A 12,415-nucleotide genomic window follows, 5' to 3' on the forward strand; every position below is an offset into this window, starting at 1 on the left:
GAGGGAGGAGGGGCTGGGGGCAGGGCTCCTGGGTCTGAGAGAGGAGGGGTTGGGGGCCAGGACTCCAGGATCTGAGGGAGGAGGGGCTGGGCGGTGAGGACTCCTGGGTCTGAGGGAGGAGGGGCTGGGGGCAGGACTCCTGGGTCTGAGGGAAGAGGGGCCTGGGGGTCAGGACTTCAGGGTCTGAGGGAGGAGGGGCTGGGGGCCTGGACTCCTGGGTCTGAGGGAGGAGGGGCTGGGGGCAGGGCTCCTGGGTCTGAGAGAGGAGGGGTTGGGGGCCAGGACTCCTGGGTCTGAGGGAGGAGGGGCTGGGGGCAGGACTCCTGGGTCTGAGGGAGGAGGGGGCTGGGGGCCAGGACTTCAGGGTCTGAGGGAGGAGGGGCTGGGGGCCGGACTCCCGGGTCTGAGGGAGGAGGGCCGTATTAGCTCACTAGGGCTGCTGTAGCCAAGTGCCACAAATCGGGTGGCTGAAACCACAGACACTCCCTCAGTTCTGGAGGCTAGAATCCAAGGTTAAGGGCTCCGCGGGGGTCCTCAGCATCAGTTCCTTCTGAGGCTGTGAGGGACAATCCGTTGACGACTCCCCTGGCTTCCGGTGCTCTCCTGGCAATCTCTGGTGCTCCCCAGTGTGTAGGAGCCTCACCCGAATCTCTGCCTTCACCTTCATGTGCGTTCTCCCCGTGTGTGTAGTTGCAAAATTTCTCTTTGCGTAAGGACACTCGTCATCCTGGATTCGTGCCCGCGTTAATGACCTAATCTTAACTGATTGCATCTACAATGACCCCAAGTTCAAGTAAGACCACATCCTGCGTTACTGCGGGGTTAGCACTTCAACATCCTGATTCCAAGGGGGATAGAATTCAACCTGTAACGAGGGGGTTGGGAACTTGGGGTCTGGGGAGAGGTGGGAGCCAGAAACCAGAACTCTGTCTTTGGGGAGGAGATGGCCTTGGGGCAAAAGCGGACGGTTTTGAGCTGATGGGTCTGGTTTGGATGGTCCGCGGGTGATTCCAGCTTAAGTTGGCCAAACCAGAACCCCGGATCCCCACCCCCCGCCCCCAAACTCCCTCTCCGACCATCTCAGGAAACGCCATTGGGGTTCGCCAGTGGCTCAACCCAGAATCCCTCAGTAAGTCCTGCGGGCTCCGGTTCCCAACTCTCCGCCTCCGCAGCCACACCCCCTTGCCCCAGGGGCACCGCACAGCCTCCTAACTTGCCTCCCCACCGCGGCCCCTACTTATCTCCAAAGTATTCTCTTGCGGCAGCCAGCCCCAAGCCAAACACACGGCTTGCCTGCTTCATAGCCTCGAGTGGCTTCCATTAGCTAAAAATACACCCAGAGTCCCTACCGTGGCTGACTGGGCACCAAATGACCAAGCCTGGGTCCCCTCTGAATGCGTCTCTTATTCACTCCCCCCCCCCAAGTCACGCCATACAGGGACACCTGCTGTCGGTGACTCCCAACACACCGTGTGCCTTTTCCTGCTCCTGCTCCTGCCGTTCCCTCTGCCTGTAAAGCCCTTTCAGGGCCTCTCCGCCGAGCCAACTACTTTCCCGACTAGTAGACAGTACCTATGGGTTCATTGCCTGGAGGAGGTCGTGGTGGCACCCTCTAGTCACCTCAAGACCTCATTTCTCTTCTTCTTGGGCTGCTGACTCCCATTTCCCCGGAGCCTTCGGGAGGAATTAGGGACCCCGTTTCCTCACCTGGGAACCCCATTTCCCATCAGGTCCTGGGGGCTGAAGCGGCCGGGACCTCTTTACCCAACTTGCACAAGGGTAGCGACGAGGCTGAAGTAAACCCCACATTGGAGCCTTGGGAAACTACAACTCCCAGGAGACCTCGAGACTGGCTCTCCCGCTGGGGGGCGGCCGCGCCGCACAGCCTGCTGGGAATTGTAGTCCGAGGGTCTCGCAGGAAGGAAAGAAGTCCCATCCTGGGGGGGGGGGAGGAGGTGACCGAGCGGTTATACTGCTATGGGGGTGGGGCTCCGAGCAGGTGAATGCCTGTGGCCAAGGGCAGAGCCAGGCCCAAGTCCTAAGACTCGGGGCACTTCCCATGTCACCTGGAGCGCTGCTAGGGGTTTGACGCTTCAAGGACACGGCATACCAGAGGGAGGAACTGCAACTTGGACACCCCTGGGGGCCAGACTTCCCTCACCCGACCTGGTCCTGGGGCCTGCCCCAAGTTGTAGTTTCTGGCTCATCAGTCTCAACTGCACGTCTGGGCGTAGGAGAGTGTCCCAACCTGCCAACTCACCCCCTCCCCCACTCGGGATCTATATGCCTTTGTTCTTTGGGGACACCCCACCCCTCAAGGCCGACAGACCTTGCACTTGAGGGGCTGTTGGGAGTCCCAGGGAAGGAGATAAAATGCAGATTCCCTGCACTATCCTGGCTTGGTGCAAAATGTCCTCCAGCAGGTGCTTCTCCAGTGGCTGAGAACCTGGCTCGGTGGGGCCACAGTCTTGCCCTCTTGGTCCCAGGGTCCCCCAGCCCAACCGCCACTCTCACCCAGGCCTCTTGCTGAGCCCCAGGGACAGCCCATCAGCAAGGTCTTCCTCCTCCTCTTTTCTGGACTCATCCGTCCCACGTGCTCCCGGTGTAGGTGGGCCCCATAAATCGGTCAGGTCTCTAGGGTTCCTTCTGGAAGCACTGGCCCAGCTCCGGGCCCCAGCAGATACTATACGCCGCCCTTCCAGGACCACAAGCCTGGCGACAGCAAAGGTAAGGACCAGCACCTGCCTGGCTCCCGGTTGTCCAGTAATGTCCAGAATGAATGAACGCCAGGCCTTGCCCCCCCCCCAGAGCCTCCACTGGCCGGCGTGCCAAATGCAGTACAGTTCTGGGGCACCCGGATGGCCCGGTCAGCTGAGCTTCCGGCTTCACCTCAGGTCACGATCTCCTAGTTCATGAGTTCGACTCCCACACTGGGCTCTCCGCTATCCATGAGAGCCCGCTTCACGGATCCTCCGTCCCCCTCTCTCTGCCCCTCCCCGGCTTGCGTGCGCTCTCTCGGAAAAAATAAATAAAACGTTAAAAAAATTACAAATGCCACGCAACCCTAACTCAGCACTAACTGCCACCAGTTAAACTTCTGCCTTACTCCAGCCCCACAGGCTTGGAGTGAAACCGGAAGGGACTGATGGGGCCTCCCACCCTCCGTTAGTATCCCCGCCTCACTCACGCGGGGTGGGGGTGGGGGGTGGGGGAGGGCTCCTGGCCCGGTCACCCGTGGGCGACCCCCAGCACCCCGGCTGTTAACCCCTCCGAGAAATGAGGGGTCCGAGGCCGCGAGTGGTTAAATAATTAATAAGATTACCAACGGTGTGTTAATTACAAAGAACGAGAGTGGAGCCACAGGTGGTGCATTTTCCAAACGGAGAACCAGGATCGGAGAACCAGGATCCGCGGCCCCGGGGCCCAGGGGTCCGGCCACCCGGGCGGGGGCAGCTCCGTAATAAATAGTGGGGGAGGGGGCGGGGGTCAGGGCTGCTCTGGCTTCTTCTTGACAGAAATGCGCTTCTTCCTCGCCGCCAGCATCTCGTAGAAGGGGTCCACGCTCACAGCGGCCCTGCGGACGGCGTGGGGGGAGGGGGTCCCGGGGTGAGGGCCGAGGGGTCCCGGCCCCGGCCCTCCCTGCCCGGGGACCCCGGAGCCCGGACTCACTGGATGGACTTGATCCACTCCTCCTTCTCCTCCTGTGTCGGGGCCGAGATCCGGTACACCACGTGGTTGCCCTCCACCACCCGGCCGTCGGCCTCCGTTTTGCAGGCTTTGATGAGCTGCCCCTTGTTGTTGGGGATGTAGAGCTCGAAGCAGTTCTGCGGGGACCCGAGAGCGGACGAAGGGCAGGTAGGAGCCGGCCCCAGGCCCAGAGGAGCCCCCCCCCCGCCCCGCCCCCCCGCCACGCCCGGAAGGGGTGCGGGGCCGATCGACCTTACCGGTTTCCGGGGGTCATCCACTTCGCGGATGCTCAGATTCTCCAGGGGGATGATACCTCGGGGTTCCTTGTCCTGAAGGCACAGGTCGGGGGGTGGGACTCACACCCCCAATCCTCGCCCCAGCCCCTCCTCCAGAACCGTGTTTCATTAGTGGCACTTGGTTACGGCGGCCCTAGGGCGCTGATAGAGCCCCTCCTCCCTCAGACCGGGAGTCCCGCCCCCCAGCCCCCTCCTCCCTCAGACCCAAGAGCCCGGGCGCCCAGCCCCACCCCGCACCCAGACTCAGGAGATCAGACCCCCACCCTTCCTCCCCCAGCCCCTCCTCCTAGGACCCCGGAGCGGAGCCCGGCTCTGCCCTCACCGTAGTGTACTCAAAATAGTAGAGGCAGTTGTCTGTGAGGATAAACCAGCGCCGCTTCCACGTCTTCACCCGGCCCCCTGAAAGGGAAGGGGTGGGAGGGGGCCTGGGCTCAGCGGGGGGCGGGGCCTCTGGGAGGGCAGGGCGGGGACTGAGGCGGAGCGAGCGCAGGGAAGGCGGGGCCTGGCGCAAAGCGTTGCGTGGGAAGAGAGGCGAGCAGGGACGGGCGGTTAGGGCCCCCAGGACCCCCGCCCGCCCCCGGCGCGGGGTGCCACACTTTCTAAGCCTGTCTGTCGGCCCAGGGCCCAGGAATCCAAGTCCCCAGCCCCCTGCTTCGGGGCCCCGAGGCCGGGGCGGCCCCCTCCCCGATGTCATGTCTGTGGGGAGCAAGGACGGGCTGCGTACCTACCTCCTGGGGCAGACAGCGAGAAAGCAGGCAGGACCAGGCGAAGAGGAGGGAAGGCAGAAGAATGGGGTGCCCCCAAAAGCCGCAGGCGACAGAAATGGGGGGAGCGAGGGAAGGAGAGCATGGGGAGTAGGAGACAGGAACAGCAGAGAGAAACACGCAGAGAGGGAGGGAGGGAGGGAGGAAGGGGGGAAAGAGAGGGAAGAAAACCAGTTACATCGACATGACCCGCTCCCTCCCAGGGGGGCCAAAGGTCCTGGGCCCACCGTGAGCGAGCACCTCCTGGCATCGGGCCTGGCTCCAGCTCACCCCTCCCCCCCGGACAGGTCCCGGGCCAGGAGGGCCCTCCCCGAGGAGGTCATCCCCCCCGAAAGGGAGAAGACAAAACCCCCAGTCCTTGGCCTGAGGCGGGTGGGGGCGCTCAGGTGAGCAGTAGGACCAACTGGCTGTGTGACCTTAGGACAACCTCCTGCCCTCTCTGGACTGCAGTCCGCAGACCCACTTGGGCCCACACCTTCCGGCTTCACGGAGACCTGTCTCCGGGTGCCTTGTCGTCCCCAAAGGGTTAAGAACAGCAGTAATGGCTCTCATCAGGGATCTTGGTGAACACAACTACCACAGGCCCCCTTTGCTGCACACGCTTTAGCTTCTGAGGGAAGAGAGGCCTCTCTCTAACCGCCACAAAGGGAGAAAGTGCACTCGGGTAGGAGATCTGGGGCCAAGGCCACTCCTGCCCTGTGGCTGTCGGATGGCGGCTGAGCCTCAGTGTCCTCATCCGGGAAACGGGAAGCTTCCCCGCTGCCGGGGTGGGGCTGGAGGGGGGCTAGTCGCTGGGGAAACTCCGGCTTGCCTCTCTCCTGGCCTCTCAAGGCCAGGGGCACCAGGTGGCCTCTGAGGAGTCTAACCTCCCCGCACCCCATCGGCCTCCCCTGGAGCTGAGTCCGGAATCCATCTACCCACTGGTGGCGGGAGAGACTGGTCTGCCCTTTTTATGTGGACCAGGACACCTGGGCACCCAGTCAGGGACCTGCTTGCTGTTGGAGAAGCGAGGTCTTGGCTTAGGAGCACAATTCCACGGTTGGGGGAGCGGGAGGAAAGCCCTGCTGTGCCCCCCACCCCCACCCTATGCTGGGCCCTCCCGAGGCCCCAGCTTCTGCACTATCCCTGCTGGAGCGGCCATTCACCGCCTCTCCACTGAAAAGCCACAGCTAGCGCTCCCGCGGCGCCCATCATTACCAGCCGGGGCTCCAGCCAGCGGCTCGCAACCTTGACTCTGCACTGACAGCACCCGGGGGAGCTTTTAACGTGACTGACAGCCCATCCTGCCCCGGAAATCCTGGCTTCATGAGGCTGTGGCTTGGCTGGCGGGGTTTTAAAAGCCCCCAGGGGAAGCTCCCGTGAAGCCATGGCGGAGAAACCACTCCAATCCTCAGATAACCCGACGCGAGGGGCATCCGGCTGACCCCTAACTTACCCTGAGTCTGCTGGCGCTGTGTGTTTCCAGGTGGACTGGCCCCACCCCGCCTGTTCCATCCCAGCCGGGGACTCTTTTGTTCATGAGCACAGGGCCCGGCATTTTATTCGGTGCTCCCTAACCCCTACCCTACCCCCCTAAGTATTTCTGGGCCCCCTCCTCTCTGCCGGTCCCTGTGCTTGGGCCCAGCACACAGGCCTAATCTCATTTTCAGCCCCATTTTTCAGATGTGGAAACTGAGGCTCAGAGAGGTCAAATCGTTTGCCTAAGATCACACAGCAGGTCCACAGGGAGGTCAAGTCCAGAGCCAGGGGCCCCCTAACTTCTCCCTGCAGAGACGGCCAAGCGGGGTCAGTAGGGGACGTACCCAGCTTAAGGAGCCAGCCCTCCCGATCCGGGTTGAAGAAGGTGTGGGTCAGGTCATTCCCATCATCCTCAGGAATCTTGAAGGGCTCGTTTCGGATGCTGTCGTAGAGGTTCTGAGGGGCGAACGGGGGCAGTCGGCAACTCCAGGCCCCGGGGCCCCTCCCGGGGCTGCCTGGCCATGGGGGGGGGGGAGGGGCTCCGACAGCCAGGGAGGAAACGGGGACCACAGGCGGAGCAGCTCAGGGAAGAAGGAACGGGGGGGGGGGGTCAGATGGGTGGAGGGGGTCCCGGAGCAAAGGAAGTTGGAGAGGGAGGAAAGACGCTGAGCCGCTGCAAAGGCCCGCAAAGTTCTCGAGAGACACAGAGACCCCGAATGAGCCGGAGGGCCAGAGAGAGACAGCAGAGAGAACCGGAGAGACAAAGACCGAGGGAGCCAGGGAGAGACGAAGAGAAAGGAAATGGACAGGTTGACGTGATCCCGCTGGATGGCTCAGGCACCAGGGGACCCGTGGGGGCGAGGGGGGGGGGGCAGTGGTGGGGAAAGGGACAGCAAAGAGGGGCTGCAGGGAGGGGGGGGGGGTAGAGGGGGCCTGACCCTGAGCAGCTCCTCAGGCAGGTCCCCACCCTCGTTGATGCCCCGGTTCATGGCCACAAAGCGCTCCAGGCCTGGCTTGTCCCGGACGTTGGGGTTGTGGAGGCTGGTGTTCAGCATGATCACGGCGAAGGACAGCACGTAGCACGTGTCTGCACCAGACAGTCAGGTGGTGACGACACGGGTAGGTGCCCCCACCCTCCCCGCCGGCCCCACCTTCCCAGGCCCCAGAAGCCTGGGCCCCAACCTGTGGACTGGAAGACCCCAGGGTTGCACAGGCAGTATCGCTGGGCAAACGCTTCCATCATCCGGTCAATCTTCTGGGCCTCCCCGGGGAGGCGAAAGCTCCAGAGAAACTGCCTGGGTTGGAGAGGAGCCGGGTGTGGATGCCGGGAACTGGCAGAACCCCCCGCCCTGCCCTCAGTCCCTGTGTTAGGAACCAGCCAAAAAACAGCCCTGCGGCCTCAGCAGCTGTCTCAGGTATGGATCCAAGCTGGCCCATGAGCATTGATTGGCCTGGGGCTTCTGGGGGATTCACATGGAAGAAACCCTTCCTTTCCGCAAAGCCTGCGGTCACCAGGGGCTTCTGCTGCCCTGTGAGAGGAGGGCCTACAGACAGCAATGCCAACACAGGAGTCCCTGGATACAGCTATGCCTGAAGGAGGCCCTACTGTGGACTTCGGTGTTACGGGAGACCATCGCTTCAATTTTTGTTTCTGTCTTCGTTTTGAGCAGGGCTCGTCGTGTGTAAAGAAAGCCCTGACAGGTACGCTCCTGCCCTTCCGACCCCATCCCTCTCACCTGAGGGCCTGCACCAGGTTGAGGTCAGTAAACTCGTGCAGATCCACGAAAGCATGGAGCACTGCCAGGTTCAGCTCTTCCCTGGGAGGACAGGGACAGAGTCACGCACAGGAAGGGCACTGGGGAGTCTGAGCCACCTCGTCTGTGCCGTGGCTGCCTCTGGAGCGGGTGACAGTTTTAGCCTGGCCCCATCACAGGCCTGACACCAGGGCAGGAATACTCAGAACATGCCCTTGGGAGGACCATCTGTTGCGAGATCATCCCTGGATTAGCCGAACGCTTGCACAGTGAAGAGAGACATGGCAGAAGTGTGCTCCACCTAGGTGATCCCCCAGCTTCTGGAGACGTCCAGAAATGGTCCCCACATCTCCCAGGCATCCACAGATGGTCCCCATGCACCCCAGACGTCCACACAACAATCCCACAACACCAGCTGTCCACAGAGGGTCCCTAGACATCCCCAGAGGGCTACCACGTCCCCCAGATGTCCGGATGGTCCCCACACCCCCAGATGTCCGTGAAACAATCTCCATGCACCCCAGATGCCCACAGACGGTCCCCAGACACCTCCAGATGGCCCCACACCCCCCCCAGGTGCCCACACAATCCTCAGACAACCAGACACGCAGATGGCCCTGTGCACCTCAGACGTTCAGGTGGTCTCCACGTGCCCCAGGTGTCCACAAATCCCTAGGTACCCCAAACATCGCAGATGATCCTCACGCCCCAGATGCCCAGGGGTCCCTGTGCTCCCTAGATATTCACAGATGACCCCAATGCCCCCTGGCTGTCCCTGTAGGGTCCCACACAAGCCAGCTGTCTACACGTGCGCACGATACCCACAGATGTTTTTCACGGTCCCCAACACTCCAGACATTCAGAAGATTCCCACGCCCCTCCCCAGGTTCCCCCAGGTGGTCCCCAGGCTCCCACAGACCCCTGTGTCAGTCCGTTCTGTCCCGGCGCGGGGAGAAGGCTGGTCTATCAGGGCCCTTCCTTGGGAGAGGAAGTGGGCGGTGAAAGGGCAGGAGCTGGGCGCGGGGGACCGTGGGAGCCCGGCGGGGTCTCACCTCTCCCCCAGGTAGTCCCCGATGGCTGTCTTGTTCAGGCCCTCGCCCTTGTACAGGAAGCGGGCGATCTCCTCGGGTGTATTCTGCAGAAGTTCGTTCTCCACCAAAAACTGGATCCCCTGGTGGGTGGGGGCGGGTGGTCTCAGCACGGGGGGCCGGCGGAGAACCACTCCCCACCCCCTCCCCCAGCCTCTGCCCTCCACAGAACCGGGCCAGCTTTTGTTTTCAGGCTTCGCGCAGGTCCTCAAATACCCCCGCCTCAGCCGAGCCTCTGCGCCTACTGTTCCCTCCGCCTTTGCCTGGTGAATCGAGCACCAAGAGCAGGGTCTGCTCCCCCTTGAGCCTCCCAGGCGGAGGGCACAGCACGCGCGAAGGTCAGGAGGCGGCAAACGCCTGGTGAGCGTTCGGAGAACAAACGGACGGCCCAGATCTGCATTCCGGGGATCAGGACCACGTCTGTCCGCCTCAGGCAGACCTGTAACTATGGCACTTCTGGAACCTGAAGGTGCCAGAACCCTCGGCCCGGGTGTCTGCCTGGCTGATCCCAGCCCTGTGGCCCAAGCACCTTCTTGGGATCCATGTTGAACTTCTTCCTGCCCATTGCCATCTTCCGGTTCCGTTGCAAAGTCTTACTGCAGAAGAGAGCAGGGGATGGAAGGTCAAAGCCTGGGCATCCCTGGCCGGGCCTCGTGACCCCCAAGTTCCCCACCCCAGCCCTCACCTGCCCTCATTGGCCTCCAGACCCTCCACCTCGCTCATGGCTTCACTGAGCTCCTCCCGAAGGCGCTGGATCTCCACCAGCAGCTCCTGCTTCCGCCGCCGGATGTTCTCCAGCTCCATCCGCTCCTCCGGAGTCAGGTCTGGGGGCTCTACGGGTCAGAGTCAGGGATTGGCGGTCAGTTCTGGGACTGGGAGCCTGGGTTCCTACAATCTGGGGGAGGACAGGGCTGGGGCGGGCAGGATTCCCAGGTTGGAGAGGACGAGGATGAGGGTAGGGCCTCCTCTGTCTGCTGGAAGAAGGGGCTGGAGGTCTAGACAGGGGGATCTAGACTTTCAAGTCCTCGGGGAGGAGGAGGCTAGGTAGGGGTCAGCACTCCTGAGTCTGAGGGAGAAGGGGGCTGGGAGCCCGAATTGCTGGGCCCATTACTTGGAAGGGGGGTGAGGCCTTGGTTTTCTGCCTCCATTCTTGGCGAGGTAACTGGGAGCTTGGGTGTCCGGACTCCTGGGTCCATGAAAAGTAACTATGGCAGGGAGAGCTGTTGACAGCTTGTAAGAGTTGCGGCAGGGGGGCGGGGCACCGAAGGCTCCCGCCCCCGCCTTAGCGGGATCTCTGCAGCCCCCAAGATTTCTCCCCACCCAACCGCCCCAGAAGCCCCCCTCCCGGCTCCCAGCAGGCACTGGGCTCGCCCGGCCCTTCCAGCAGGAATGGTTCCACCCCGGCCTCGCCTCCGCCGCTCCATCCCGCCCCCTCCCGCCGCCACCGGAAACAGGCTCGGCCCAAACAATGGCCTGGAACGCCCTGCTCTCGGGGCCCGCCGGAAGCCCGTCCCGCGCCCCGCAAGAACGAGGCGACGACGGGGCCGAACGGCTCCGCGCAGCGCGCGCCGGGAGGGATTTTCGCTGCGGAACGTTCGGGTCGAAAGGCTCCATCCGCTCCCGGCCGGCCCCGCCCCTCCCCGACCTACCATAGACACCGTCCTCCATGGCGGCTAGGAAGGCCCGCGGGGAGTCCGGGGCGGTCCCGCCGGTCGGGCCTGGATCCGCGTTGGCCCGCGGGCTCGGGTGAGCCCGCTCAAACGCCCCGGGAGCCACCGCCGCCTCCTCAGCGCCAGTCCTCAGCGCTGAAAAGACTCTCCCTTCGCCTCCCAACCGCCCCGCCAATAGAGACCGCCCCTCGTTTTGACACCGCCCAATCCACGGCGGGCCCTCTCGTCTGCCCCGCCCCCGACCCCGAAGGACCGTCCTCCAGGGCCAATAGGCACAAAAGGAGACGACGTAGCACGGTCCGGCCGGAGGTAGACGGTCTGTGGGACCAATCGGAGTGCGGGCAGGGAGCCGGGTGCCGCCTCCGAAACAAAAGAAGGCACTTGGCTGGTTTGCCCGCCAATGAGAAGGCTCGGAAAGGAGTTGCATGGAGGTGGGACTATGGGCCCGCACAGAGAACTGCGCCTGCGCCAGGGCTCCGGGCGCTAGGATGCTAGTCCGACGGAGGCCGGCCTCTAGTAATAGGTTGCTGGGGAGCGGCACTTTGTTAGTCTCGTTGCTAGGGGGCGGGGCCACAACTGTCGGCTGTTCCCGTGAGCCACACCTCCTTGGCTGGCTTAGCAGGTTTTTGACCGCAGCGGTTGCCAGGCAACTGGGAGCAGCTTGGGCCCATCTTTTGGCCTCCGGTCTCCTGGTACTGGCCGCTCCGATCTCCAGATCGGACACCCTTCACCCTTCTCAGGTCCTTCTCAGGACCTTCCCGTCCATTTAAGTCTCTTGAGAGTCCCGGAGTGCTGAAACAAAAGACTTATTCTTTCTTCCAAACGAAAACGCTATCGGGTATCTGTCACAGAGAATGGGACAACAGGGGAAGGCCAAGTATAGTGAAGGCTCCGCCTTCCTGGCGCCTTCTGCCTCTCGGGCTCCTCCCTCTCGCCCTCAAACTCCTCCCCTTATTTTAGCGTCCTCTCCCCCCCCCCCAAACAAACCCTTTTCCTCAACATCCTCCCATTTCTCTGGTTCCTTCCCCGCTCTGACTCCCCTGACTTCAGGCCCCACCTCTTCTTAAACTCCTCCCTCCTCTCGGAGTGTCCCCCCCCCCTACGCGCGCGCACACACACACACACACACACACACACACACACACGATGCCCTCCCCCCTCCCCCTCCAGCCTCTCATTTCCATTCCTTGCAGAAAAAGCAAGGGCAGGCAGCTGGCCGGGATGGAATAGTCTGGGCATCCCTGTCATGGGCGGATCCCTAACTGCGTCTGAGGTGGTGTCTGGGCCTTGTCCTCATTCGCCGTCCCTGGGCTAGGCAGGTGGGGATAGATTCAGGGCCAGGACCTGGTTAAGCTGACAGATTAGACACGGAGCCTCTTAATCCCCTCACTGACCTTTATGAGCGGCCCACACCTTGTCCTCCCCAGTGGAAACCCAGGCTGTGCCGGCCCGGCCCCGTTCTCTTTCCTCCCAAACAGAACCCTCCTCCTGTCCCTTCACCCTCAATTTAACACCCTTCTCCGTGCCTGTGTTCCCATTACCCCGCGTCCCTACCCCCAGACACCCTGCACTGGGAGAACAGCTAGCTAATTAATCCCATCCGGTTTTTAAGTGGGGATTTTGAAGGATAAAGGGAGGTGGGGAAGCCAGAAGCGGGGACCTGGGTTGGTGCAGCACTTGGGCAAGCTAATGGGCAAT

The 12,415-nt window shown here is 62.7% G+C and overlaps 1 protein-coding gene across 2 annotated transcripts; it reads right to left on the reverse strand.

The window, feature by feature from the left end:
- Nucleotides 1-3,298: 3,298 nt before the first annotated feature.
- CYTH2 (cytohesin 2) lies at nucleotides 3,299-10,911 on the reverse strand. 2 transcript variants are annotated; one of them, XM_023245250.2, is made up of 12 exons: nucleotides 10,697-10,911; nucleotides 9,733-9,880; nucleotides 9,577-9,643; nucleotides 9,012-9,130; nucleotides 7,942-8,022; nucleotides 7,388-7,500; nucleotides 7,144-7,292; nucleotides 6,550-6,661; nucleotides 4,306-4,382; nucleotides 3,945-4,016; nucleotides 3,670-3,824; nucleotides 3,299-3,574 (listed from the first exon to the last, which is right to left on the reverse strand). In XM_023245250.2, exons 1-12 carry the CDS (start codon nucleotides 10,713-10,715, stop codon nucleotides 3,487-3,489), a joined length of 1,200 nt encoding a protein of 399 aa, XP_023101018.1. In that variant the 5' UTR covers nucleotides 10,716-10,911; the 3' UTR covers nucleotides 3,299-3,486. The 2 variants fall into 2 exon arrangements, with proteins under 2 accessions (XP_023101018.1, XP_023101020.1); XM_023245252.2 differs by lacking the exon at nucleotides 10,697-10,911 and adding an exon at nucleotides 10,159-10,347 and having other exon boundaries at nucleotides 4,306-4,384; nucleotides 6,549-6,661.
- Nucleotides 10,912-12,415: the final 1,504 nt, after the last annotated feature.

Source organism: Felis catus, chromosome E2, assembly GCF_018350175.1.
Source record: "Felis catus isolate Fca126 chromosome E2, F.catus_Fca126_mat1.0, whole genome shotgun sequence".
NCBI classification, from domain to species: domain Eukaryota; kingdom Metazoa; phylum Chordata; class Mammalia; order Carnivora; family Felidae; genus Felis; species Felis catus.